The sequence below is a fragment of the Lontra canadensis genome, unplaced genomic scaffold, assembly GCF_010015895.1.
Source record: "Lontra canadensis isolate GAN:19392208 unplaced genomic scaffold, GSC_riverotter_1.0 scaffold28, whole genome shotgun sequence".
In the NCBI taxonomy this organism is placed as follows: Eukaryota; Metazoa; Chordata; class Mammalia; order Carnivora; family Mustelidae; genus Lontra; species Lontra canadensis.
The window spans coordinates 13,831,618-13,859,122 of record NW_022631022.1 but is presented as its reverse complement, the minus strand read 5'-3'; the positions used below and the strand labels follow the sequence as shown (position 1 = coordinate 13,859,122).

The following is a 27,505-nucleotide window of genomic DNA, read 5'->3' as shown; positions in this document are numbered from 1 at the left end:
CCATTTATTGTTGATCCCTGATAGACATATTACTCACTGTATTTCAGTGAAGCTACTAGATCTTCTGCCTACACTTTGAAGGAAGAGTCATATAAATGCAAATTTAAGTTTATCTCTGGTGACTTTGAGATAAACAGACCAAACCTGAAGGAAAATAACAAACCCAAAGGGTTGGAAATTCATGGCAAATTGCAGCCATCTCAGAAATAGTTTCATTAGGAAAATCGGGTTCGATGAACAATAGGCAGTGGAAAGTGCTTGTAGATCGGTGACAAAAATTAATTACAGATTTTTCTCTGTATCTCCAAACTACATAGATTTAAGTGGAATCATTTCCCTCAGATCAAAACATGTAAAAGTAGAACTTTTAAAATGCCACGTATCTTTTTCTAGAAATAACAGATGAGAGGTTTAAACATGACCCTCTGTTAACCTGCTCTCCCCAGAATAGTGGTTTTGCAGTTGGGGGTTTTCCTGTTGTCCACAAATTAAGAGTTTTCCACTCCAACATCAAGGGCATTGGTGAAAGATTTCACAGCTAATAGTCACGCTTTCTTAATTAACTCATTCAAAATATTCAGGATGCTGTTGTTAAGTACAGAGATTGGATTCCTTTAGGTAAAAAAAAAATTTTAGTATATTTTACCTTTAGTATATTCTACCTGAATTTGATAGTGATTACTTGAATGAGCATTATTACGTGGGTGGCCATCTGCTAGCTCTTCCTGAATTTAGAAAAATAATCCAAAGGACTTTAACTCTCAAGGACTTTTTTTTTTTTTTTTTTTTCTGTAGCCTTTGAGAGCACTAAGAGCTGAAACAGTAATAGTTACTTAGAAATTTGGGGGAGAGTTACATCTTATGGTGCTTCTCACCTTTTGAACATTCATTCTTAGGATGGCTGTCACATACTCAAGTTTTGGGGCACTTTGAATCTTGCAATAATCTTCTCAAGGCAACACTGCTCTTTCTATTTAATGACTATTTCAGTACGTGAAGTAAAATATGCCTATTGGCTAGCTGGGGATTATTCAATGGAGCCTAAGCTAGTTTTATTGTATAAGAATTAAGGATGAGCAGTCAAACCATTGACGCTAAATTATAAACATGCTGAATTGTTTAAGGATATGTAATTTACAAATGCGTAGCTTTTCTATGGCTTGTTTTAACAGAAGACTAGGGCATTTGGAATGTACTTTCAAGTTATCTTAAATGTAATGCATTTATTCTTTGTATTCTTTTTTTTTAAGATTTTATTTATTGACAGTCAGAGATCACAAGTAGGCAGAGAGGTAGGCAGAGAGAGAGAGAGAGAGAGAGAGAGAGAGAGAGGAGGAAGCAGGCTCCCTGCCGAGCAGAGAACCTGATGCAGGGCTCGATCCCAGGACCTGGAGATCATGACCTGAGCCGAAGGCAGAGGCTTAACCCACTGAGCCACCGAGGCACCCCTGTATTTTTTTTTTTTTTTTAATGTGGTTTAAGTTCTCAAAGATTTTTTTTTTCTTGCTTTTGTTTTGTTGTTGTTTTAAGATAAAGACAGGGAATCTGCTCTTTATACCATTAGAATATTCATCCCTTTAACTTTCTTTAATTACACCTTGGTTATTATGAATGTGTTTTTTCCACTTCGGGAAACAAATGTCATACTTTCAAATAAATCAAGATTTTCACTTAAGTACTGCTGTTAAATATGAATTTATTACAAGGAAAGCTAACAGCTGACCTTTTCCTCTTTGTCTTAGGCTTAACATTCAAAGACTTAGACTCAACATTAATAAGGCTATCCTTTGTGGTAGAAATCATGCAGATAAATTCTCTCATTTAACTTCTAAACATTCTACCAGATATTAATGTGGTTATTTCAGAGATATATTTCAAAAAATTGTAAGTTGGGTGATACAGTCATGTAGATGAAAATTGGATCTGTTACTGAGTTTTATTTTTTATTCTTTTCATTACATCACCTTTGTTTGGCACCCAAAAATATTGGGTATCAGCAGTGGCTGCTCCTGCAACGCTGGTCCTTGGGATTTTGCTTTCTCATTTCAAACTCACTAAGGAACTATGAGAGTTGGAATCATGGTTCATTGTTAACTTGTCATGGAATGTTGCATAACCCAGAGGCCACACACAGCTTTGAAAATACCTGGCGGGTAGCTGGGGAAGGTGAGGGATCCAAGAATGGACTTTTTGAAATCTTTCATTGCCAAAAGGATTAGTGTTAAAAACAAAAATACCCGGAAAGTTGAGACCAATCATAAATAAACAAAAAATCCTGGAAATCAAAAAGGGTTTTGGGTAGAAAGAATTTAGCCTATTGAAAACAATGGCCATATCACAAAATGAGAGTTTGGGCCTGTGATCCATCATGTACTTACATGGTTTCCAAATCCTTCTTAAACAGCACAATCTCTGTAATTCCAAGTAAAATCTTACCAATGGTGGTATTTATTTTACAAGAAGAATTTAAACACTTAATCATGATTAATTCCATCATTAGATATAATTAAACACTTTGAACACAAGTATTTGAAATACTGAATTTGGGGAAACATTTGCCCTCTATATCTTGTTTCTCAGTTTTGTCTGGCATGTGGTATATACCATATTTGACTTGTGCATTCTTTTTGCTCTTTGCAAATTCAAACCACTCATTTGTTCAACCCCTGATTTAATCAAATAATACAACTTAAAAATCTGGGAATGATGGAAGTCCATTTACTTGCCACTAACACGAAGGCTGGTTCTGAATCTCAGCCTAGATATTTTGTCCAGCAGCATTTATCTTGTCCTGCTGTTCCGTGAAGTAGGTACCCTGACTCCTCAGAATGAAACCATTTATTCATCCTCCTGTTTCTTCTTTCTCTCCCTCTCTCGGGCCATCCAAAAGTAACTTTATGTGCATTTATGTCACAATTGATTTTTCCATTATAGGAGCAGCAGAAAAGAGTTCTAAGCATGGTGCTGAAGACAAGACTCAGACCATTATTATGGCTATGAAAGAAAGAATGAAGATTAGGGAGAAAAACAGGCCAGAGGTGTTTGAAGTCATTCAGGAAATGTTTCAGATTTCTAAAGAAGATTTTGTGCAGTACACAAAAGCGGCCAAGCAGAGTGTACTAGATGGGACATCTAAGTGGTCAGCTAAAATTACCATTACAGGTAAAAAGTCTTCTTTAAAATTTTTATTCTGCACTGAGATTTTTATATGTTTTAGAAATCACTGCTAATGAAAATTATAGGTAAAATAAGTAGAATTTTCCAGTCTTGTCAATATTGATAAAAAGTATAGTCTATACTTGAAATTTCTAAAGTATGTCCTAGATAATTGAAGTAATTGCAGTCTGTTGTTCTAATCAAAAGCTCTTCTAGAGGAAGAAGTTTCTCTTTTACAATATACTCATCAGTATCCTGCAATTTATAAGAGATTAGCTTTGTAGCTGCCTGCCACTGATAAATTACAAGAGTAGCTAAAAATCTCTTTAGCCAGTTTTTCTTAATGAGAAAACACACATCATTTCACTTAATTCTTGATCAGTACCCCTCAAACATTTGATCCTCGAGTCAAGGCAATTTGAGCTTAGTGATGTCTGGTAATATGAACTTCTGAAGTTGCCTATAACTAGATAAACATTAACCAAGCCTCTTAACTTACTCATATGGTACTTACAAGATAAAATAAAGATGCCACTTTTTTTTTTAAGATTTTATTTATTTATTTGACAGAGAAAGATCACAAGTAGACAGAGAGGCAGGCAGAGAGAGAGAGGGAAGCAGGCTCCCTGCTGAGCAGAGAGCCTGATGCGGGACTCGATCCCAGGACCCTGAGATCATGACCTGAGCTGAAGGCAGAGGCTTAACCCACTGAGCCACCCAGGTGCCCGACTTTTTTTTTTTTTTTTTTTAACTAGGTTGAGTTGTTCAGTAGTGACAGCAAAATCACAATTAGAAATACATTTTAAATCACAGACCTTTGAATTATGTTGGATAACTTTGGGCATATTGTGTGTGCATCTTTATTTCTCTATACATATATATAGTAACGTGTATATAATTATATAGCTGGTGTGAATAGGGCAGTATATGTGTATAGCTGCTACTCATTACAGGCAAAAGAAAATATTTATTCAAGGAAGATTTTAATACTCAGTGTTTTCATTCTTTCATTAAATATTTTTAAGTCCTAATGTTCATGACAATAAAAGCAATGGGAATGTATCCATAAACCCAGTGTGCAAAGTGTTAGAAGAGCTGCCCTTCATTACAATTTTTGTTTGTTTGTTTGAGGAAATCTTTATATTAAAATGTTTATTTTTATTTATTTCAGTGGTTTCAGCACAAGGTTTACAGGCAAAAGACAAAACAGGGTCGAGTGACCCATATGTTACTGTTCAAGTGGGAAAGAACAAAAGAAGAACCAAAACCATTTTTGGAAATTTGAATCCAGTATGGGATGAGAAGTTTTATTTGTAAGTATATCATGTGAAACTATTACAAGTATTGATATATTTGGGAATAAATTTAATACAGGCATGCAAAATATAGAAGCAGTAATTATCTCATATTTAATACTAAGCAGAAATTATCAAAAGTGAAATTAATATTATGAAGTCACTTAATACATTTATTATTCTTTATCTTTGGAAGAAAGTGAATAAAAAGAATTTTTCAAACAAAGGGTGACATGGTTGGGGTGACTGTATAGGAGGAAAAAACATTAAGATATGATCTGTAACTTGGGTTGACCTAACATGACTTTGAATTTACTGGCTTGATTCAGCAATATCGTCACATCCGATGATTTAGGACTAAGGGCAGGAGAAAGATCTGGGGCATCACCTGATCCATCACACCTACACCATGATGAAATGGTTGATGATAACTTTTACAGCCTCTCATTTTCTAAGAGGTCATTTATTTTTAAAGCCTCTTATATTTGTACCAAAAGGTAAGAAATTATTTTTCTGGCATAAGTTCTTTTCTTTCTAAAGACAAAAGATGACTTTCCAATTGGCATTTGATAGAAATGAAAATTCCAAACCCTGAGTCCTTTCTTTTTCTTCCCTCCTTTCTATGCTGATGGTGTAAACAAGGATCTTATTAACATACCAAGTGAGCAAACCCAAAACATACAGCTTGTTTGGAGATGTAGGCAATAGTGAATAAGAAATAGAGTGCTTTTGTTTGTATGGGCTGATGAAGAGTGTGTTCAGAAATAGGTTTGGAAAATCAGTTGGGACCAAATAACGGGATGCCATAGAATGAGTTTGGATAGTTCCTCCCTCTTCACTGATGGAAGAAACTATTTTAGCCTCCATTTGTTTGTTAACCGAAGACAAGAAATCCATTGGTAGTCATAAATCCAAATCTCTAAACCAGTCAAATAAATTAATCAAGCAGGATAAGGGCAACAAAGAAAGGACTATGGCAAACGTCGAGCAAGCGACTTGGAAAAATCCAGCTTCAATGGCCGTGTATTCATGCAGATGTAATGAAGCTAGAGCCCACAGATTCTCAGGAGAAGCTGTAAGTTTGAAAATTTAAAATCAGGTTTATCGAAGTAAAATTGGCAAAATGTAAGTCTACATATTTAAAGTGTACTGTTTGTTAAGTTTTGACTTGCATATGAAGCCATCACCACAGACAATATGATGAACATATATCTCGCCCCATATTCATGCCCCAGGAAAACTGTCCCTCCTTAACTCCCTTCATGGCAAGGCAATCACTGGTCTCCTTTATGAGGCTATAGAATGCTCTGCATTTTGCATTTTGTGATTTTTATATAGAGCATGTATTATGCATTCTTTTGTAGGGTTTGATTGACTCAGTGTAATTATTTTGAAATCCATCGATGTTGTAGGATTCAGCAAAAGATCATTTCTTTTTCTTGCTGCGTAACATTTCATTGTAATAAAATATCAAAGTTTATTTATGCATTCACCTTTTGAGGGGCATTTGGTTTGTTTCTAGTTTTTAGCTATTAAAAATAAAGCCGTTTGAAAAAAAATAAAGCTGTTTGGAAACTTGTAAACTATGTCTATACAAATATTTATATGCATTTCTCTTGAATAAATACCTAGAGTTGAATAGATGGGACATCTATTATGAATATATGTAATTTTTAATTTTTAAAATTTAAGATAATTTTTCCAAGTGGTTATACCATTTTAAATTTCCATCACCAATGTATGGGAGCTCCAGGTTGTTACACCCTTCTAACACTTTGTAAGGTCAGTCTTTTAGATTTTTGCAATCCTTCTATATGTGTAGTGTAGTGGTATCTTATGGTGGTTGTATTTTGCACTTCTCTGATGACTAGTGGTTTCAAGCATCTTTCATGTGCTGTCCATGTATCTTTTTTCATTAAGTTTTTAGTTTGCTCATTTTTACTGTTTTTCTATTTTGTATTTGTGCAAGTTTTTTTTTTATAGTTTTATATTTTACATTTAGGTCCATCATACATTTTTTAGGTAATTTTCTAATGTGGTAGAAGTTATAGACCGAAGTTCATTATTTTGCATATGGATATCCAGTGGTTCCTGCACCATTTTTTGAAAGCACCATCATTTCTTTACTAAATGGCTTTTGCACCTTTAATAAAATTCACGCATCCCTGGATATGTTGATCCGTTTCTAGATTGTTCTGTTCTATTTACCTGTTTATCCATCTGTATGCCGGTACCACACAGCATAGATTACTGCAGTTTTACTTTAAAATCAGTCTTAAAATCAGTGTTAGTCCTCCAACTTTTAATTTTTTCAGTTATCTATCTTAGAGCCTTTGAATTATTTCCAAATGAGTTTTAGAATCTGCTATCCTTCTTCACACAAAAAGAAACCTGATACAACTTTGATTGCCTTATTGCTCTGGCTAAGATTTCTGATATGATACCAAGGAGAAGCGACACAAGTGCATCTCCTGGCCTTGTTCTCAGTCTCAGACAGAACACATTGTTTTTTTAGGCTCTTTGTAGATGCCTTTATGCAACTGAGGCAGTCATCTTCTGTTTCTGATATGTGGAGAGTTATGATCAGAAACAGATGTTGTAGTTTGTCTAATGCTTTTACTGCATTTTTGGGTTGCTCATAGGATTCTGAATGCCATTAAAAAAAAAACTTGGAAGATATTTTTCCATCATCTTCGTGTTCACATGCTTTTCTTATTCTTGGTGAGAAAGCCATTGTTGCCCTCATCTTTGCTCCTCTGTGCATGTCTTTTTCCTCCTGAGTTGCTATTAAAAGATCACGTTTTCTTTACTCGGCTGCACAATATGGTAGTGTTGTACCATGATGTGGTTTTCTTTATATTTCTGGTGCGTGGGGTTTATTAAATCAATTGGGACTGTGAGTCTGCAGTTTTCTTCAAACTTGCAAACATTTTGGCTATTTCTGTAAACATTTTTTCTCCCTCTGCCTTTTGGAGATTCCCCTTATAAAATATATTAGGCCTTCTGAAGTTGTCCCACAACCGCTGATGGAGAGTTTATCTTTTCTCTTTCTCTCTCTCTTTCCTTTTCTTCTGCGTTTCACTTTGGATTATTTTTATTGCTATGTGTTTACATTTGCTCACCTTTTCTTTGGTCATGTCTAATCTATTATTAATCCAAGCCACTGTATTTTTCTTTTTCTTTTTTTAAAAATTTTTACTTATTTTTTAAATTTCTTTTCAGTGTTCCAGAATTCATTGTTTATGTACCACACCCAGTGTTCCATGCAATACGTGCCCTCCATAATGCCCACCACCAGGCTTCACCCAACCCCCCGTCCCCCTCCCCTCCAAAACCCTCAGACTGTTTTTCAGAGTCCGTAGTCTCTCATGGTTTGTCTCTCCCTCCGATTTCCCCCAACTCCCTTCTCCTCTATCTCCCCATGTCTTCCATGTTATTTCTTATGCTCCACAAATAAGTGAAACCATATGATAATTGATTCTCTCTGCTTGACTTATTTCACTCAGCATAATCTCTTCCAGTCTCATCCATGTTGATACAGATTTGGCTATTCATCCTTTCTGATGGAGGCATAAAACTCCATTATGTATATGGACTGCATCTTCTTTATCCATTCGTCTGTTGAAGAGAGTCTTGGTTCTTTCCACAGTTTGGCGACTAAGGCCATTGCTGCTATGAACATTGGGGGTACAGAAGGCTCTTCTTTTTACTACATCTGTATCTTTGGGGTAAATACCCAGTGCCACTGTATTTTTTATCTCAGATATTTCGGTTTCCATCTCAGGAAATTCAAGTTGGGTCTTTATATCTTCCATGGCCCTACTTAACTTTTTTTTAGGTAAGACTTTATTTTCTTAGAGAAGTTTTAAGTTCACAGAGAAATTGAGGGGAGGATACAGTGATTTCCCATGTACCTTCTGCCCCCACATATCCATTGCCTCCCCTTATTACTAACACTCCCCCATCCACCAAAGTGGTATATTTTTTTACAATTGGCAAACCTACACTGACACATCATTATCACCCAAAGACCACATTTACATTATGGTTCAGTGCTGGTGGTTTATATTTTATGGGTTTGGACAAATATATCATGATGTATGTCCATCATCATGGTATCATACAGAGTACTTTGCCTTAAAAAATCCCATGTTCCACCTTTCATCCCCGCCTCCCTGAATTTCTTTTTACTCTCTGTATACTTTTCTTTTTGAAGAAGGTCCTAGGGTTGGAATCATTCAGTGATTTACATGTTAGCTTTTTTCACTTAGTAATATACAGTTAAGCTTACTCTGTGTCTTTTATGTGGCTGGATAGTTCATTTCTTTTTTGCACTGAATAATAATAATAATCCATTGCCCAGATGTGTCACAGTTTGTTTATCCATTGACCTACCAAAGAACATCTTGGTTGCTTCCAAGTTTTGGCAATTATGAATAAAGCTGTTATAAACATCCATATGCAAGTTTTTGTGTGAACATAAGTTATCAATTTCTTTGGGTCAATGCCAAGAAATGTTATCGCTGAATAGTATGGTAAGAGTGTATTTCGTTTTGTAGGAAACAGTCAAACTGTCTTTTAAAGTGACTGTACCAGTTTGCATTCCCACCAGCAATGAATGAAAGTTCCTGTTGCTCTGAATCCTCCATAGCATTTGGTGTTGTCTGTGTTCAAGAGTTTGGTCATTCCAGAAGGTGGATAGTGGGATATTGTTGTTTTAATTGACATTTCCCTGATGACATCTAAGTAGCATCTTTTCAAATGCTTACTCGCCATCTGTCTATCTTCTTTGGCAAGGTTTTAAGAAGGATTTTTTAAAGTTTTTTTTTTTTTAATGTTGAATTTTAAAAGTCTTTTAACTGTATTTGATACTAGTCCTTGATCACCTGTGCCTTTTGAAAATATTTTCTCCCCATCTGTGACTTGTCTTCTTATTCCCTTGATACTTTCTCTACTTCCCTTTTTGAACACATGCAAAACATACCTCTCTTTTGATGTCCTTGACTGCCAATTCTAAATCAGTATCAGTTTTGACTGATCAGTTTTTTTCTTTGTTATGTGTCATATTTTTCTGCTACTTCAGATGCCTGGTAATTTTATACTGAGTGCCAGACACTGTAAATATTATCTCGCTGGGTGATGGATATTATTGGCATCCTATAAATACTACTGAACTTTACTTTGAGACATAGTTAAGTCGCATAGAAACAGTTTGGTTTTTTTGGGTGTTGCTTTTAGAATCTGTTAAGTGGAAATGAAATAGTGCTCAGCTTTGGGCTAATTATTCCTCAATACTGAAGCAAGACTCTGCCAAGTACTCTGCCTACAGACTCATGAAATGATCAATTTTTTCAAGGCTCCCAGGTAGAAACAAGTGCTATTCTGGTCTGGGTGAGTGCAGCACACTGTTTGAACTCATCCCTTTGATGCGTCTTTTTTTTTTTTTTTTTAAGATTTTATTATTTATTTGAGAGAGAATGTGAGAGAGAAAGAGAGCACATGAGACATGGGAGGGTTAGAGGGAGAAGCAGGCTCCCCACTGAGTAGGGAGACAGATGCGGGACTTGATCCTGGGAGCCCGGGATCATGACCTGAGCTGAAGACAGTTGCTTAACCAACTGAGCCACCCAGGCACCCCCTTTGATGCGTCTTAACCAGGCCTTGGGTAGTTTCAGTGTGTGCAGTTACCATGACTCACTGGATTGCTCAAGGGGAACCCTCTGCAGATTGTCAAAGTTTTCCTTCTGTTCAGTTCTCTTCTTTTTGACATGCCTGTGGCCTTTAGCTGCCTTGGTGTTCCCAGACTGTTGGCTCAGAGAATCTAGTAGACTCCACTTGAGTTCCTTCTCCTTTTACAGTGACCGGAAAACTATCTCCACGCAGTCAGCTGAAGTCATCATAAGACTTACCTTGTTTGTTTTTTGTTTCCTTGGGATCACTGTCCTTCTTTGACAGATCTCCAATATATTGAAAACCTTAGACTTTGTTCACTTTTTGGTTTTTCATATGGGAGAGTATGTCCAGTCTGTTATTCCCTCTTAACTACAATTAGAAAGTCTGAAAATCTCAATTTAATTGATAAGCAAAGTGAAGTAGTATAAGAACCAACACAAGACATGTCAAACAACATCTGAATTCTAGACATATTTGATCCACAGGTTGTTAGTTACATGTGTGAAATAAAGCATTCATCCAAAGGAACACAGTAGCGGAAATACTTATTCTAATATTTTAATCCTGCAGAGGGTTCCCTTGAGAAATCAGCTGAATAATGATAAGTACAGTGATGTGGGGAAACTACCCAAGAATAAGGTAATCGTCACCAAAAGACCTAGGTATAACAGTGTCTGGTGCTCATCAGGTGAGGAATAGTGTTTGTTCCCACTAAACAAAGTAGAAGGCCTCATAACTGATGGGACAAGTACACAGAAGAGTATACTGGAATGGATGCTTAATATATGAATTATCTATATTTGGGGGCAGTTTTCCTATAATGTACTGTATGCCTTATTTTTGAGAGGAAGCATTATCTACAATGGCTATACCAATATATCTATGTTTAAAGCAACACTTTTTTCAAGGAAGAAGAAATTCAAATTCAAACCCATCCTGCCCTGCTGTTCATGTAATACGTATATAATTTGCACAATTTTTTCATAATTTTTTTTAGTTTACTGACAAATTATGTGTGAGTATTAAGTTACGCTCACACATATTTTCTATTTGTCCCCTCTAGAATACCAAAAACAAGTGCCTAAATCTTCAACAGTGTCTTTTTGTTGCCAGTTTCTAGAACTCTACAATTCCATTCTTAATACTGAGGTTCTACATCACTGGTTCCAAAAACACTGTTTTGGATCTTCCTGTGCATACTTCCATTTTACCATGAAATGGCATGAGAATTGCAAATTTATCTTCTTTTGTAAGGTTTTTTGTTGTTGCTGTTTTGGGGGGTAGCAGGTGCAAATGAGTTCATAGTGAATTTATGTGCAGATTTTGAAAAATGCATACATGTCATAGATGAGGTCATCCATGCCTCCCACCACATTGCCCTGTGAGCTGGAGTGTAAAATGGTATCCTGGCATTCTGAAAATAAGATATCTTATTAATAGTATGACTTTTGTTAGCATTTGGGGGAATTAAATTCTGAGGTTTGGTTTTTCCAGTATGAAAAACTGAGATTGTTAAATTGAGATAATGTATATAGGTATACATTAGATATCCATACATATAATGTATATAATATAATGTAATACAACAGGATTGTTATATTGAGATAGTGTATACAGATTTCATGGCAGTTGGTAAGCATTAAAAATGGCAGTATTATTGGGCACCTGGATGGCTCAGTGGGTTAAAGCCTTTGCCCTAGGCTCGGGTCATGATCCCAGAATCCTGGGATCAAGCCCCACAATGGGCTCTCTGCTCAGCAGGGAGCCTGTGTCTTCCTCTCTCTGCCTGCCTCTCTGCCTACTTGTGATCTCTGTCAAATAAATAAAATCTTTAAAAAAATGGCAGTATTATCAACAATTATTATTATTAGCATTTATAACATGATGACATTCTTTGTGGTAAGATTCAGGACTTCACAGCAAAGATGGCAGTAGTGTTTGCATTTAAAAAAAAAAGTTCTAATCTGAATAGTGAGGCCGAGAAAAGACTAATGAACAGGGTGCTGTAAAGGGAAAGTATTGCCGAAATAAGAATTACAGAACTGAAATTGGCACAGGATCTGAGAGACAGTTTTATTCAACTCCCTCATTTTACTGGTGACACTTGAATCTCACAGGCAGGTTATAGCAGAGACACGACTACAAAGCAGTTCCCTGTTCTGAAGCCACCAAGAAGATGCAAGTAAAAATAAAGAAGGATGTTTTTTCCAACACCTAAACTATTGTCTTAGGAAAACTGCTTTGACCTGAAAACAAAAACAAAAACAAAACAAAAACCAAACCAGACAGTTCCAAAGCTGGTAAAATGAAAATGCAAATGAAGAAATTTTTGTAAAGTTTTTTGAAAGCTTAATAATTCCCCCATTAATGGCAATTTGATACCCTCCAGAGATTAATGCTAAGTCATTTCACTTTTAATTTTACCTCTCTTACCATGAGTTGAAAAAAGAAGTTTGAAATTTTTATCTTAAAAAGACCAAGATATTGTATGATTTTAAGAATGAGACACTTGAGAGAATGTTGGCCCAGAACAGAGGCCTGACTCTTTGCTCTCTGGCAGAAATACGGGTTAGGAGGGGTTGTAAACACACATAATTTTTAAAGCGTCATATGGGTATGTATTAAGGTATATGAAAGTGCTTTGAAATGATAAAGTATGACATAAATCAAAGGCACTGGTTATCTTTGTTCTTTGTTCCTGGTAAGTTGTATATTTGATCATTTCATAATTAATTATGACATTTGATTTTATTTGCCCATACTATAGTTAATGAAATGTTTTATGCTTGTCATGAATCATTGCCTCAGGAAGAAAAGGAGTAAGTTTTTTCTAGTGGGTTTTAGAGAGAAAATGGCAGTATGGTCTATTTGAATAAGAAATTTTGGAATTACGAGGCTTGCATTTATGTTACATAGATACTGTCCTTTCCAGAAGACTCTATAGTTGATGGTTGGTGCTTTGTTTTTGCTAACTTATGAAATAAAATTTAATGCTGATTCCCTCTTTGAGGGAAGCTGGCAGGCATGCATTATTTTTTTATATCTATTATTTATTTTTTTGAGTTTTTACTTAAATTCATTAATGTACAATAAAATATTAGTTTCAAAACAGTGTACAGTATAGTGATTCAACACTTCCATAAAACACCTAGTGCTCATGATAGCAAGTGTCCTCCTTAACGCCCATCACCTATTTCACCCATCGCTCCACCCACCTCTCCTCTGGTCACCATCACTGTGTTCCCTGTCGTTAAAAGTCTGTTTCTTAGATTGTCTGTCTGTCTCTCTTCATTTGTTCATTTGTTTCTTAAATTCCACCTATGTGTGGAATCATATGGTATTCATCTTTTTCTGACTGACTTATTTGGCTTACCATATTACTTATGAGCTCCATCCATGTCATTGCAAATGGCAAGAGTTCATTCTTTTTTATGGCTGAATAATATTCTTCTCTGTGTGTGTGTGTGTGTGTGTGTGTGTGTGTGTATGTGTGTGTGTGTGTCTATGCATCTTTATCCATTCACAAATTGGTGAACACTTGGGCTATTTCCATAATTTGGAGATTGTAGACAATGCTCCTGTAAACATCAGGGTCCATGTACCCCTCTGAATTAGTATTTTTGTAGTCTTTTGGTAAATACCTAGTAGTACAGTTGCTGGATCATAGGGTAGTTCTATTTTTAACTTCTTGAGGAAACTCCGTACTATTTTCCAGAGTGGTTGCACCAGTGTGCATTCCCACCAACAATGCAAGACGGTTCCCCTTGTTAGTTATATTTTTAATTTGTATTAAAGAATTATTTTAATAACAAGGTCTAGTCAACACAATGCCTGTGGTAGGAATAGGCACAGCAGTGGTGTTTAAACACCTTACCTAAATGACTGCACAATCACCTCCACTTGTTTAGTGGGTATCAGTTAAATTCTATCCACATTTCCTGAGTCCCCATTTCATGAAAATCGCTGTACTTACAAGGTCCATAGAAATACTGATTTGAAAAGTGACTCTACGTTATTACCAAAAGCTGTTGACCTACTAGTTTATAGACTTGAGTTCCAAAACTTTTCTGGATTAACATGCTCCTTGACCTCAAGAAAACCCTTTAGCCCCTGTGAATCTGTCTCACAGTGGGCACTGTGGAAAAAAAAAAAAAAAAATTACTTCCCACCTTGACACAATAAGATTTTCGACAAGAGGCAATGAACATGCAAACTCTTAAGATGTGAGCATTAGAAACTCCTAAAGCTGTTGTTTATAGAAGCATAATTGCCTTGGCCATCTACAAGAATGTCAGGCATGTTTAATTCACAATCAGCCAAATGTGTGGCACACAGAGTGCCTCAGGCCCGTGGCTCTACACCGTGCCCTGTGCCGCTCCGATGAGGACCAAGCAGGAATTAAGCATAAAGTAAGCTCTATAGAAGATAGCTTATTTAAATACAGCAATTAAATACAACTAGCGCCATAGCACAGCCGATTAATATTTTAAAATGACAGCCTGAATGTAATCAGTGATTTGATTTATTGCCTAGACTACTAGCATGGGCCTTTTCAGGGCTACATGGGAAGGGAGCATTTCCTCAGTTGTCTGAGCTAGCTTACAATGATGGTATTAGCATCAGGAAGTCATTTGTCAGGAAGATTGTTCCACAATTATCTAAAGCAAGGAGTTTAGTCACACTTTATGGGATTAGAAATTTGTTTACTAATCATTGTCTACATTGCGAATAAGCCTGGCAATGGGGAGACATGACAACCAGTACTGCCTTTCACTTAGTAAATGTGATTGAGCCATTACCCATCCACACACAACAGAGCCAGTAGAATACGTTTACGTTATCACTGCTTTACTCCAGAAACAAAGGGATTTGTAATAAGGAGAGGAAAGATATGTGGAAAGAGATCTGGGCTGAATTCACTCAACTTAGAGTCCCCAAAGAGAACTTCTTGCCAGTCAACAAACCGTAAGCTTTCAGATCAGGACATATCCTTGGAGATGGCCTTGTGATGTTCCACTGACCAAGATACAGAAGGTCTTGTACTTTTGTTTCAAACAGAGGATTAAATAGAATTCAAACACAATCCCCCAAATCTTGAGGAAGCAGTTGGATTACGAACAATAAACCCTTGGGGCAATGAGGACTATTCTGTAAGGATGCTTCGTGGTGGGAAGAAAAAGAACCCTCTCACACTTAAATTGGACCATGGAAAAGGGATTTTTACTTGGACACAGAATGCCCTTGCAGGAAACCAGGAAAAAGCAAGTAAGAACTATAAAATGGCAGCAATTATAAGCCCTTTGATTCCTCTCTATTTTTCTCTGACAGTTTGTTCATCTGTATCTGTTTTTCTCTATCTCTACTTCCTTTTTTTTTTTTTTAAGAGTTTACTTATTTATTTGACGGGCAGAGATCACAAGTAGGCAGAGAGGCAGGCAGAGAGAGAGAGGAAGGCAAGCAGGCTCCCTGCTGAGCAGAGAGCCCAATGTGGGGCTCAATCCCAGGACCCTGAGATCATGACCTGAGCTGAAGGCAGAGGCTTTAACCCACTGAGCCACCCAGGTGCCCCTTTCTGTCTCTACTTCTTATTTCTCCTCTCCCTCTTTTCTATCCCTTGGTTCCTCCTGCCCTCAACCCATGGCTCTTTCTTCTTCCCTCTTTCCTCTGTACTCTGGTTTGATTGCTGGTCACTACTCAGTAGCTGTTCATATCATCAGCGTCCGTGTGGTCTGTACTAGCCTCGGTCCTGTGACCATATGTCTTTCAACTCTGGCATTCACAGATTTCTGCCAGGAAGGTTCTTTGCATTTTAACCAATTAATCCAATTCATTTTTATGAACTACCAGGCTGTGGTAAGAGCACCTTACATCATCAGTTGTGCTTTGTGTGAGGAACAGAGAGGAGGGAAATCCTAGTGGTCTGTTGGTAACTGATTTGGCCCCATATCAAAGCAGTTACCCCTGAGTGGAATATATCTAGTTAAGGCACTGTAATGATCTGGATCTGTCAAGGGTTTTCAAGATCCAAATACAACAATTCTAATCAACCTCTGTTTAGTTCATCCTCCCACCTCTTAGTTATACCCCATGTGTGAACCAACCATTTTGAAGGCAGGAAAAGGAGAGCAATGTGCTAGTCCTATATATAGCCAGACTGAAAGTTGGCACATCTCCATTGGCCCGGAAAAATAAAGTGTAAAATCTAATTTTCAGGGTTTTTTTTTTTTTCCCCCAGTAGCAGCACTGATAATCTTTAGAGAACTAATTCATTCATGAGGCACTCTTGTAGGTTCTACAGACACTGAGATAAATATGAAAGATGATTGCTCCCCATTACAGAGTTTGTTTTTTTGTTTCCTAATTGGGGTGGAGATGGTGCTAAGGCTTCTATCATTAGCTGGGGAGGAGGAGCCAATCCCCAGAAGTTAGGGGAAATGGGCAATTCTGCCTGGTGCTGTCATTGTGGCTGGGCTTGACAATAGGATAGTTAGTTATTTCTAAGTAAAGATTGTTTATTTTTTTTTTAATTTATCTATTTGAAAGAGAGGGCACAAGCAGGGAGAGCAGCAGGCAGAAGGAGAAGCAGGCTGTCCATTGAGCAAGGAGCCCGAGGTGGGACTCAATCCCAGGACCCTAGGATCATGACCAGAGCTGAAGGCAGATGCTTAACCCAGTGACCACCCAGGCATCCCACAAATAAAGGGTGTTTAAAGCATGTTAGTATTTGACGGCTGAGCAAAAGAAATTCTAGCTAGGCAAGTGCCTTGTTGAAGAAATATAAATGTCTAGGAAGGAAAGTCTAAAACTCAAATCATTGCAAATCTCATAGGCACTGAAATTTGTGTAGCTATTTACAGTAACTGAATTCCTGTCACAGGTATAATCCTCCATAGTGCTTTACAAAGCATTGTTGTTGTCATTTATAGATGAGAAAGCTTAAGCTCAGGGAGGTTGATAGAATGTTTCTGAAGAATTCTTCCAATAAGTGAAGTAAAAGAAGCAGGACTCATTTTCTTCTTTTACCACAGTAAAGTCCTTTCTACACTATTTCATGCACACACTATTGCCATGTGTTCAAACAGCCACCCAAAGAGAATCATGGAGAAGTCCGTACAAAAAACCCCACATGAGTAAAAGGTTAAATGGAGAGATATGGAAGCTATCGGGGGAAAAAAAAAAATGCTGAAACTGAACTTCTAGAAGTGAAACATACAATATGTAAAATGAAAGGCACATTGATTAGGAATGACAGATTGGATATCTCAGAAGAAAAGATTAATAAAGACATAATAATAGAAAAAATATGGAACACAGACAATTTTTTTTTTTAAATAGAACAATGAGACCACTTCAGGCACCCAAAACCAAGTAATTGAAGTCTTCTAAAGGACAAAAGGGAAGAATGGGTACAGAAAAAAATATAAAATATTTGAGTAGATAATAGCCAATTTTTTTCAAGTTCAATCAAAATTGGCAACACATAAACTCAAGAAGCTTAACCTCAAGCATAAGAAAATGGAAAAAAATTACACCCAGGTACATCATCATCACATTGTTCAAAACCAGGGAAGAAGAGAAAATCTTGAAAGCTTCCAGAGAAAAAAGACACACACTAATACAGAGTAAGACAAATAAAGATGGCAGCCAGCTTTTCATAAGAAATGATACTAGCAATAATAAAGTAGGACAACATCTTTATATTATTGAAACAAAAACTGTCAAACTCGAATTCTAAACTCAGGGAAAATGCTTTTCAAAATTAAAGGCTACAAAATAATTTTTTTAAAGATTTTATTTATTTATTTGACAGAGATCACAAGTAGGCAAAGAGGCAGGCAGAAAGAGGAAGGGAAGCAGGCTCCCTGCTGAGCAGAGAGCGGACGTGGGGCTCCATCCCAGGACCTTGGAATCACGACCCAAGCCGAAGGCAGATGCCTTAACCCATGGAGCCACACAGGCGCCCCTACAAAATAATTTTTTAACAAAATAATTTTTAAGCCAAAATAAAGGCTATTTCGGACGTAAGCTAAAAGAATTCCTTTCCTTCCAAACTGTACCAAGAGAAATGCTAATGAAAGTCCTTTATACAGAGGAAAAGTAATACCAGTTTAAAAACATAGGTTCATATAAATGCATAAAAAGAAATGAAGAACATTGGCAGTACTAACTGCATTGACAAATATAATGAACAATTAAGTTATTTTGATTTATTTGAAAGATTACTCAGTATTTAGACACAATAACAACTAGTTCTTGCTTATGTAATAAAACAAAATGATTGCAGAAAGGTCTGGAGGACACAACGGAGAAACATGCTATTGTAACATTCTTATACTGTACATAAAAGGATATCATATTGTTTATAGATTATGGTAATATAAAGATGTTTACTATAAAAGATGTGTACTATGAATTCTAACCAGTAAAAAGAAAACAAAAATATTATAGCTAATACTTCACCAAAATAGATAAATTTTAATTTAAAAAAAAATAATAAATCCGAAACAGAAAAAATAAAAAGGGAAAGGAGCATTAAAAAAAAATGGGGAAATTAGAAAAAATAATAAAGATGTTAGACAGAAACCTCAATATGTCAGTGATCACATTCATTGTAAAAGTCTAAACACCAGGTTTAAAAGACAGAGATTATCATATTGAACAACAACAACAAAAAAAAACCCAAAGACCAACAATATCTAACCTGTGAGAAATACATTTTATTTTATTTTATTTATTTATTTTTTACTTTTATTTATTTATTTGACAGATCACCAGCAGGCAGAGAGAGAGAGAGGAGGAAGCAGGCTCCCTGCTGAGCAGAGAGCCTGATGCGGGGCTCAATCTCAGGACCCTGAGATCATGACCTGAGCTGAAGGCAGAGGCTTAACCCCCTGAGCCACCCAGGCATCCCAAGAAATACATTTTAAATATAAGAAGATACAAATGCATTTATTGCTTGTAGGTCTGCTACTTAGAACACTTCATCCAAAAACAACAGAGTACATATTAATTTGAAATTCACAGAACATTTACATGGATAGCTAAGTAATATGAAAATATGTTCAATATCAATAATCATTCGGGAAGGCAAAACTACAATGGAGCACAATTCCATAATTAGTAGAAGGATGAGTTCTTTGTCTCTTTTTTATTCTCTGCATTTATTTCTTGGGCCAATCAACTATTATAATTACATCTGACTTACTTTGAGTTGTATCTCATTTTGTAAGTAGTAGCTTTAGGTGTATAGTATATATCTTTAAATTACCACAGTGAACTTAGCATGATATTGTACTTCACACACAGTATAAAAACTTTATAATAGTATACTTTCAGTTGTTTCCCTTAGACCTTTATATTTTTGTTGCTAGTTCTTGGCAAGGACCTCTATGGCAGGTGAGAATACAAGATGGTACAACCGCTTGATTAAACCACTGGTTTCTTAAAAAGAAAATGTACTTGTATGAAGATTTATACACAGGTATTTATAGCAGATTGTTTTGTAATAGATAAAGACTAAACACCCGAATGCTGTGACATTTGATAGGCAAATTGCGACATATGCAGAATACTAAAAGCAAATGGTGTACACAACATGAATAGATCTCAAGCTAAGTGAAGGGATTAAAGTGTACAGTTTGATTCCATTTATATAAAATTATAGAAAAACTAATAGTGAACTAAAATGTAAGACGTCGGATCAGCGGTTTTCTGGGGAGTAGGACAGGGAAAGGATAAGAGAAAGTGATTATAAGAAGTCCAAGAAAACGTCTGGAGGTGATGGATATGTTAATTATATAGATTGTGGTGGTGGTTACATGGATGAATATGTGTGCTCAGACCTGGTAAATTGCACATTTTAAATATATGCAGATAATTGTATGCTGGTTATACTTCAATTACCTAAGTAAAAAGTCACTGACAAACATTAATCTCGTCACTCTACTAACAGTACTACATTAATGATGCATTTACACACTACAAATTCATGATACAAAACTGTTCTTCTAGGAGGAGGAGTTTGGTGGTGGTGATGAGGACCACAGCAGGGGTGATGTCCGTGACCTCCGTCACTACCACCCTCGCGATGTGGCAGTTTATCGTTCAAGTGTTCTACACATCTAACAGCACTTAAGTTCTAGAAGAAATTCAGTGTCATCTGCATTTGTATCTTTACATTTACAGCTCAAAAAAAAGGAGTCTCAGACTTTCCTGAAGTTTCAGGTTGTGCATTCAAAACCCTAGGGTCTGCTGCCTTCTCTAAGTACTTGACTCTCTCACTAGAGGTTTCTGGAGGGGCCAATTAGTACATAATACCGTTGTAAATGTTTCAGAGCTTATTGATTGCTGTATAGTAAGTCATTACTCAAAAGAATACTCAAAAGAATGTGACATCTTAGGCACATCTACTTTCACTGATGTTTTTTCCCCCCAGTAGTTATACAGCATTTTAGATCACTTTTGTTTTGGTCCATAATGATTTTCATGTCTTTAATGTACATTAGGGTTGTCTTCCCACCTAAGTTTTAAGCTTTTTGAGGGAGAGACCCTCCTAAAATAATGTCAGGTACAAAATAAGCCTAAAAATATACAGAATTATTTTCAAATGTTAATTTCCAAGGTTAATTGCTTACTTATGAAAGGGTCTTTTACAAACTTTATTTTTCATTTCCAGTATTGATTAACACTGATTTCGCCCTTCTTGCTATTCTTTCAATGCCATTTTTTCCCCAAAGGAATTCCAAAGAACTTTGTTCTCTGTGTATGCCACTTGAGCGTCATTTGGTGAACTCGAACATTTAGTGCTTTATTAGCTTCTGCAGTGTCTGTTTTCCTGCCTGATGAAAATTCTACAAATGACTTTAATCTTCATGATAGGCTTTTTTTTTTTTCTTTTGGTTATGTCTCCACCTGACAAGCTTTGATGCTTTTGATTAGAGTCAGACTTGAAGGAATGAAAAGGACAAAAGATATTTTGATTTGGTTAAAGCACTGAAATAAGCAGTGAAAGTAACCCTTGAGATTTTACTATGACTAGATCATGTCATCCTTTTTCATTCTGTCCACACAGAGCTAAAGATAAAACACAGGTCAGGTCAGTCAAATTTAGTAAATCTTGAAAGATCTCCATGGGTTTCTCAACTTCACTGTTAAACTACTTGGTACTTAATCTCTTTTTTAAGATTTTATTTATTTATTTATTTATTTTTGAGAGAGAGAGAGAGAGAGCAAGGGAGAAAGATAACGGTGGGGGAGGAGAGGGAGAAGCAGGGTCCCCACTGAGCAGGGAGCTGATGTGGGGCTTGAACCCAGGACCCTGAGATCATGACCTGAGCCGAAGGCGGATGCTTAATTGACTGAGCCACTCAGGCATCCCCCAAATGGAATTTCTTGTACATGCCAGGTATAAACTAGGACACAAACAAAACTTGATTATGAAATCTGGTTATTACTAGGTTGAGTCATATGAAATTGCTGATATTCAACTCTGCTGACCTATAGAAATGACAACTTCATATGATTTAATTTAAAGTAACATCCTCTATTAAAATTTCGTCTGAATAGTCTTAACTTTTTATCTGGTTAGTAGTGGGGTTTTTTTGCACTTTTTCTATTAACTTAAACTGTGTGTATACAGTTTTGTATTTATTACTCAAATTTTTGGAAGTTTGAAAACAATCAGATGTTTGGCTAAATTTTTCTTCTAGCTGTTCCTAATTACCTAGATTCAACTTAAAGTTTCAATGGTTTTCATTTTAGTGATAAGGGTTAGCTCATGTAGATGCCAAAATATTCATAGATGCTGTCAAGTGTTTTGTCTTGTTTGTGCAGTGACTTTTTTTTCCCCCTCTTTAGATTATGTCTCTCTCTCTCTCTCTTTTTAAGATATATATATATATATATATATATATTTTTTTTTTTTTAAAGATTTTATTTATTTATTTGTCAGAGAGAGAGAATGCACAAGCAGGCAGAGACAGGGAGAGAAGCAGGCTCCCTGCTGAGCAGGGAGCCAGATGTGGGACTCGATTCCAGGACACTGGGATCATGACCTGAGCCGAAGGCAGCCGCTTAACCAACTGAGCCATCCAGGTGTCCCTGGATTCTATCTCTTGGCATTTTCTGTATTATCCAGCTCTGAAGGGTTCCAGACAGGACTAAAGTATAACCCATGTTACTATATATGGGTTCTTAAACGAAGTTATTCCCTTCCAGATAATTGATTAAAGCTTAGGTTTAAGTGGAAAAGCTAGTTGGAGTGTAAGATTTCTTAACATTTCTTCTCTTCTTTAGCAATTCATTGGTGATCACTGCAGAAGTCTTCCATAAGCTGTCCTGTGTTGCTCATATTTGGAATGAGAAGGCTGTTAGTTAATAGCTTTTACCTTTGTGGTTGTTGCTTCTGCCAAGTGAGGTGTTCAGATAAAATCTGATCAGGCAGTTGTTGCAACTGTAGCTTGTTACTGACATTTCCATCATTGCTTTAAAGTTTCTTGGGAGATTAGCAGCTCTTCTTTTCTAACAAAGAGTGAGGGCAAATTAGGTGCCATAGAAAGTAATGGTGACTAATTCTGTTCTCTTCCCAGAGAAAAATTCTGGCTATTTAGTTGAACCATTTTTCTGTGGCCAGAAATAGTCAGAAGCTCTTGAAAGATCTCTTTGACATGCAGGGGGGCAGGAGAAGGGGAAGGTGGGGTGGAAAAAGGTACTTTTTATTAGTTTTTGTTTTCTTTCTTTTTTTCCTCCTTTTTAGGTGGACTCGTATGGGAAGGAGGAATATATTGCACATATATTATATACACACATTTCATTTAATGTATAACAAGTATGTCCCCTAAACTTAACATAATATGAAAAGTAGGTTTCACCTATCTGATTAGTAAAGATTTAAAAGTACTAATACTCAGTATTTGTGAGAGTATAGAGAGTTACAGGGGTAAGCACGTGCATGCTTTCTGGAGGATATTTCAGTAATTCAGATGTGATTTACGTGTAGCTATATGCAGATGTGTATGTGATTAATACAGATGCCTTCCAAACTAGAAAATCCACTTTTAATAATTTGTCAAACTGAAGTAGTTTTACAAGTTCATAAAAATAAACATACAAGGTGTTCTGTGTAGTGCTGTAACAATAAATGGAAACTACCCAAATGCCCATCTACTGTCTACGGTAGGGGGGGAGCATAAACTGAATAATTTAGGGCACATCCGTATAATGCAGTATGTCATGTCACTTAAAAGAATGTAATTGTGTGTATGTCTGCATGTACATGATATATTAAGTTTAAAAGTCCAGATGCCAAATTTTATGTATAGTATAATCCTGCATTTGTAACAATTCAAATTAGATACACTTATATAGAGAGAATAATGTGTCAAATCTTTCAGAAGTAAATACTAATAGTAAACAGTGTTTGCATTATAATATTGACAATGACATTGAATAAGGAATGCACTGAATACAAGTATATAATAACATGAATTTCATTCATTGCAGTGAAAATTGGTAAAGGGGTGCTCAATCTTAAAGTCTGTAAAACATCTGTCTACTTGTGAAGAATGACTGTAGAACATTAGTGATAATGAAATGGTTACATTTATAAAGCTCTATTATTTTTTTCTAAAGCATTTTTGTACCATAATTTTCTTTGCAAACCACTCACGCTACCTCATACAAAAATGTTTATTATTTATCAGTTCTTTTCTTGAAGTAAAATTAGAAAAATGCTTTTAGCACCGGGAGTTTTATCTCTCAGGGAATGTCAAAGAAATGCTGAAAGGAATAAGAATGAGAACCACTGAAGTACTTCTAGCTAAGGATATAGTTTTACATATCTCTCTAGGGCACTTTGGCTTAAGTGCTGGCCTGTTTGCTCTTCCATTTAGTCCCTGAAGTTTCTGCAGTGTGCTCTGCATCGCATGGAACTAAATTCTGAAAGTTACATTTCCCAAATTTTCTTGCTCAGTAGGTTTAGTTGTGAGGAGACCCTTGGATAAAAGGTTAGAGGTGGGAGGCCACGGGAAGCCGTAGTATTTCTTTACTTCTCTCTCTGCTTGGACAGCACCACCATTGTCTGAGTCTCCTCCATGATTCAAGCTCCATTTGGATGGGATCCCCTCTCTGTGGTCCAAGTTCCTATCTATCTTGTCTCATTATGTGTAGTCTTGGCACTCTTGTCAGTGAATCTTTGAACACAGTTGGTGGGAATGCAAAACAGTGCAGCCATTATGGAAAACAGTATGGAATTTTTATAACAAATTGAGAATAAAACTATCGTATGATCCCCAAAATCCCACTTCTCGGTGTTTCCCTTAAAAAAAAAAATTGAAATCAGACTCTCAAAGACCTATTAGTATTCCCATGTTCATTGCAGCATTATTGGTAGTAGCCAAGATGTGGAAACTACAAATATGTCCATCAATAGGTGAATGAATAAAGAAGATGTGATATATAGATACGATGGACTATCGTTCAGTCGTACAAAAGAGGGAAATTCTGCAGTATGCACCAACATGGATGAACTTTGAAGGCATATATGCAAAGTGAAATAAGTCAGTCACAGAAAGACAAACTTTGCATGATTCCACTTAAATGAAGTGTTGAACAGAGTCCTATCTGTAGAATCACACCCTAGAATGGTGGTTTCTAGGTGCTGGGGAGAGGTTGAATTGGCAAGATACTAATCAGCAGGCACAAAGTTTCAATTAAGCAAGAGAAGTAAGTTCTATACATCTGCTCCACAACATCATACCTCTAGTCAACAACAATATACCATATGCTTAAACATTTGTTAAAGTGTAAAAAAAAAACAAGACAAAAAAAAGAACTACAAAGCTACAGTAATGAAAATGGTATGACATTGTCATAAAGGCAGAAATATGGATTAATGGAACAGAATAGAGAACCCCCAAATAAACCCTCACCTCAAACAGTACTTTTAATAACTGGTTGAGATTTTATCACATTAGTATTCATCAATTATTTAATCAATTTCGTGTTTTGATAACTAGACTAATTAAAATTTTTCCTATTTCTTATATCTTCAGTAACTTGTTCTTTACTGTTAAGGGCAAATGATATGTGTATGTTTGAGTGATAGAATTGACTACATTAGTTAGCTATAATTAAAAACCTACTAAGTGCCCAGTACCCTTCTAAGTGTTACATATGTAATCATCTTTAAATGACAATTATTGGGGCACCTGGGTGGCTCAGTGGGTTAAGCAGCTGCCTTTGCCTCAGGTCATGATTCCAGGGTCCTGGGATCGAGCCCCGCATCAGGTTCCCTGCTTAGCGGAGAGCCTGTTTCTCTCTCTCCCTCTGCCTGAGGCTCTGCTTACTTGTGTTCTCTATCTCTCTGTCAAATAAATAAATAAAATCTTTTAAAAAATGATAATTATTGATATTCTAATTTTATAGATTAGACATGGAAACTCAATGTAACTGCATAACTTGCCCAAAGTCATGCTGCTAGTAAAGTGGCTCAAATGAAATTTGAATCAGTCAGATGTTTTTCCAACCCTGTTGTATTACTCCATCAGACCTCATACAACTTGCTCTTGAAAGTAAAATGAAAATGGCATAACTTCAGGGCTCCTCGGTGGCTCAGTGCGTTAAACATCCGCCTGATTGAGCCCAGCATCTGGCTCCCTGCTCAGCAGACAGTCATCTTCTCCCTCTTCCTCTGCCCCCTCATCCCATTTGTGTTCTCTCTCTCTCAAATAAATGAAATATTTTTTTAAAAAAGATAATGGCAGGGCACCTGGGTGGCTCAGTGGCTTTCTGCCTTCGGCTCAGGTCATGATCCCAGGGTCCTGGGATTGAGTCCCCATCCAGCTCCTTGCTCAGCAGGGAGCCTGCTTCCCTTCCTCTCTCTCTGTCTGCCTCTCTGCCTACTTGTGATCTCTGTCTTTCAAACAAATAAATAAAATCTTTTTAAAAAATGGCATAACTTCAATAAATCACATCTTAGAATATTGTCCTACGATAGGACCACTGCAAACCTTGGCAACATGCAGTGTTCCAGGTTCTTTATAGTTAAATTTTGCTTCAGAGGTCATTGCCATACAGCTTCTTTATTTCATGGATCAACAAGTAAGTTTAAGGAAAAAAAAAATGCATGTTACCACTGAGAGTCAGACTTAGGAAGATAATGTCTTTATTCAAATGTCAAATAAATGTCAAACACAAATCCAAAGTAGAGTTATTTCTGATTTCAAACAAATGGTTTAATTTCAGGTACCTCATTATGCCACTAATTAGAACATGTGCAATTGTAATATTTAATGAGCAACAAAAAAGAAGAGTATGATTATTCTTACTGTAATATTTATTTTTATTTTGTTTATTTAAGTATAGTTGACACACAATGTTACATTAATTTCAGGTATACGTCATAGTGATTCAACAACTGTATATGTTACACTATGCTCACCAGAAGTGTGGCTACCATGTGTCACTGTACAATGCTATTATAATATTGTTAACTCTATTTCCTGTCCTGTACCTTTTATTCCTATGGCTTAGGCTTATTCATTCCATAACTCCTCCTCATCATCTGCCCATCTTTCCACACCCTTTCCTCTAGCAGCCATCATATAAATCATCTGTATTTATATGCCTGATTCTTATTGTTTATTCTTTGTTTTTTAGATTCCACATATGCATAAAAACATAAGGTATTTGTCTTTCTTAGTCTGATTTATTTTACTTAGCATAAGATCCTCTACATTCATCCATGTTGCCTCCAATGGCATTGATCTCATCCTTCTATAGGACTATGTAATATTCTATGTGTGTATGTGTGTGTACATGTATGTCTTCCTTATCCATCTATCAGTGGACACTTAGGTTGCTTCCATATCTTGGCTATTATAAATAATACTTAAGTAAACACAGTGGGGGCATATATCTTTTTGAATTTGCATTTTTTTTCTTTGTGTACGTACCCAGTAGTAGAATTATTGGATCATATGGTATTTCTGTTTTTGATTTTTTGAGGAACTTCCGTATTGTTTTCCTTGTACAGTGGCTGTACTGATTTACATTCCCACCAGTAGTACACAAGGGTTCCTTTTTCCTCCACATCCTTGCCAACATAAAATAGAAAGCTTTTGCATAGCGAAGGAAACAATCAACAAAAGCAGCCTACTTAATGGGAGAAGATATTTGCAAATGATGTATCTGATAACGGGTTAATATCCAAAATAAGTAAAGAATTTATAAAACTTAATACCAAAATATCCCCACTAACAGTAATGTTAAAAAAAAATGGGCAGAGTACATGAATGGGCATTTTTTTTCCAAAGAAGTTATACAAACGGCCAACAGACACAAAAAGAGGTGCTCAGGGACACTAATCACCAGGAAATGTAAAT

At 36.3% G+C, this 27,505-nt stretch overlaps 1 protein-coding gene across 1 annotated transcript in view; it reads left to right on the top strand.

Annotated features, from left to right (window-relative positions):
• UNC13C (unc-13 homolog C) overlaps positions 1-27,505 on the top strand; it is a 601,184-nt gene that overhangs the window by 263,480 nt on the left and 310,199 nt on the right. The window contains exons 11-12 of the mRNA XM_032864917.1: positions 2,935-3,162; positions 4,328-4,469. Coding sequence (XP_032720808.1) covers positions 2,935-3,162; positions 4,328-4,469 — 370 coding nt within the window. The remainder of the gene's footprint in view (positions 1-2,934; positions 3,163-4,327; positions 4,470-27,505) is intronic.